At 45.6% G+C, this 2,995-nt stretch overlaps 1 protein-coding gene across 1 annotated transcript in view; it reads right to left on the minus strand.

Moving 5' to 3' along the window:
- The window catches only part of Spast (spastin), a 66,848-nt gene that overhangs the window by 5,047 nt on the left and 58,806 nt on the right, over nt 1-2,995 (minus strand). Inside the window, exon 16 of the mRNA XM_005367971.3 lies at nt 2,593-2,644. Coding sequence (XP_005368028.2) covers nt 2,593-2,644 — 52 coding nt within the window. The remainder of the gene's footprint in view (nt 1-2,592; nt 2,645-2,995) is intronic.

Genomic DNA, 2,995 nt, shown 5'->3' on the forward strand with positions numbered 1-2,995 from the left:
CTGACCTCAAACTCACTGAAATCCACCTGCCTCTGCCTCCCAAGTTATTTTTTGTTTTTCAAGATAGGATTTTTCTGTGTAACCTTGACTGTCCTAGAACTTGCTCTGTAGGTCAGGCTGTCATCGGGCTCAAAGATCCACCGCCTGCTTCTGCCTCCTAAGAGCAGGGATTAAAGGTTCACACCACAACTACCGGGCATAAATAAATTAGTTGATGTGTATGGGTGTTTTGTATGCATGTGTGTCGTTGCACCACATGTACTACCTGTTAAATATGGAGGGCATTGCAATTCCCTGGAGTTATAGTTGGTTTAGAGTTGCCCTGTAGGTGCTGGGAATTGAATTTGGATCCTCTGTAAGAATAGCCAGTCTTCCTAATTACTGAGTCATCTCACCAGCCCCTAGATTTAGAGGCTCTCAATGCCCAGCACTGCCAAAAGAAACAAACCACCCAGTTTTCTTGCTCCCTAGTCGCTATAAAAAATTGACACATCAGAGAAGTTTATTTGCAAATTGCTCTCCTATTTCTACTTTAAAAAAAAGAATTTATTATTTTTAATTTATGACTGTGTGTGTGCCACATGTGTGAAAGTGCCTCAAGAGGCCAGAAGAGGGCATTAGATCTCTGGAGCTGCAGTTACAAGTGGTTGTAGGCCATCCAATGTGGGTGCTGGAAACCTATTTGAGTACTATGAGAGCAGCAAGTGCTCTTAATTCTGAAGCCATCTTTCTAGCCCCCCATTCCTTTTTTTTAATTATTATATCAAATGTTTTAGGTGTTTGCATGCATGTATATCTGTGTACTATGTGCATGTCTGTTGTCTGCAGAGGCCAGAAGACAGACGGTGTCAGAGCCTATGGAATTGGAGTTAGAGTGGTTGACAGCCACTCACTCATTATGTGGGTGCTGGGAACTGAACCTAGGTCCTGTGGAAGAACAGCAAGTGCTCTAAAGCTCTGGACCATCCCTCCATATCTGTTCTGTATTTCTACTCTTGACTAAGAGTCTCATTTGGTGCTTCTCTGTGTATTGCTCTGCAGTTGGGAAAGCAGCCTGGAGGCAGAAACTGGTATCATACTCAGTCACCCAAATCTGGTCAGTCACACTGCTCACTGGAGAATCACTTCCTGTAAGTAAGTGTTAGCAGTCAGGAAGGAACATCAAGGACGGACTGTTTTTCTGGGAGCCATTTTAAGTATACCAGCGGATATACTTGTTGAGAAGATGCAAACTGCTTGTGCCCTGCCCATTGATTGACTGTCGCGCCCGCCTCGACCAGCAAGGAAGACACAACACTGGAGTTCTTCTTGCAAGCAGTTTATTCAGGACCTTGTTCACAGCAATCTTTCTCCTTCTCTTTCTCTCTCTCCGGGCAAACCTCTCCCAGCCCTTAAAAAGGCACAGGTCGCCAACCCCAGATTGCCAGGTGGGCACTGCCCATAGGTCCAAGCATATGCAAGCAGCTGATGATCATTGTGTGATAATAGCATGAGTCAGGCCTTAGCCATAATAGGAGCTGATTATCACAGAGAACACTCGCTTTCGGGATCACCGAGGGTGGAAGCCAGCACCATGAGGTGCGGCTCCATGCTGCTCTCTACAGCTAACTGCTTCTGGGAGGTGGAAATGTATCCCCTCTGTGATGGTCTCCAACATTGTGATCTGACCTTTGGGAGACTGAAAGAATGTGCTGAGGCAAGACTGGTTTTCCTCGGAGTTTTTTTTTTGTTTTTGTTTTTGTTTTTTGAGGGGGGGGAATCTAACTTTGAGGAGATTAAAATATTTCTGTTGTTAAGGACCCTCTACCCCATGAGGACTTATCTTTGAGAAGTTCAGAAGTATTTCTTCTACAAACATGGGCTTCTGACAGGGACCTGGGAATCAGTGACCATGTGAGGATCTTCCAAGGATTTTTTTGTAGGACCAAGACTTGGGCTTGGATATCTGTTCTACTATTATGTTTGTCTAAGTACACTGTCTTAAGAATTTGTGCTGGGCGGTGGTGGCACACGCCTTTAATCCCAGCACAAGGGCAGGTTGGTCAATACAACAAGTTCCAGGACAGAATCTAAAGCCATTGAGAAACTCTGTCTGGAGGGGGAGGGTGTTCTCTGCTGTTGATTATTTCCTTGGATTCCAGACAGCTAGCTTTACTTCTTTTTTTCCCATTTGTTTTCAACGTTTTTGGTATGTATGAGCCATTATATATGCCTGTATGTGCACAAGCATGCACACAGAACTTCAGGGAAGAATGGCAGGTGTTATCTTCTAGTATTCTCTGTCTTATTCCTTAAAGACAGGGCCTTGGGAGCTGGAAAGCTACTCAGTGGTTAACTGTACTTCACAACAATTATGAAGCCTGGAGTTCTGATCCAGCACCTAGTGCAAGCCCTCTGCTGCAAGGGAGAGGGACACAGTGTAATGGTCTCTCCTGTCGCTTTAAGAGACAAGCCACACCCATTCCCCCTCCAAGTGCACGGAGGCAGGCAGATCTTCCTTCCTGCTTGCAGCCTGAGTTCCTTCTTTTTCCCTCTCCCTCTCGAAGAGGCAGCTTCTGTCTCTCCCTCCCACCCCTCTGCCACATAGCCCACTGCCGTCAGCCTGCAGTGTTCCTGCTTCTGCAGCCTCCGGGGATCTGCAGCACTTTTAATTAATCCATTACAACAAGAGGATTGTTAGAGTCTGCTTAATTCTAGTCTAGTCAAGCAAACCTGAGTCCCAGGCTCACAGAGATATCTTACGTGAAGGTAAAAGACCTGGAGTGACAGTCCAGGTCACCCGGACTCCCTCTTTGGCTGCCTTGCTGGCACACAAGCGTGTACTCACACACACACATAAATACACAAACAATAAATCTAAAATAACAGTGACATAAAAACAAGGTATCTTGCCAACCCAGAATCTCAGTATTTGGTTAAGCTGGCTGGCTAGCTAATTTCTGGGAACTGTTCCCCAGTACTGGGGTTACTGGCATGTGGAGTCATATCTAGTTTT

This window comes from Microtus ochrogaster, unplaced genomic scaffold (genome assembly GCF_000317375.1).
Source record: "Microtus ochrogaster isolate Prairie Vole_2 unplaced genomic scaffold, MicOch1.0 UNK26, whole genome shotgun sequence".
Taxonomy (NCBI): Eukaryota; Metazoa; Chordata; class Mammalia; order Rodentia; family Cricetidae; genus Microtus; species Microtus ochrogaster.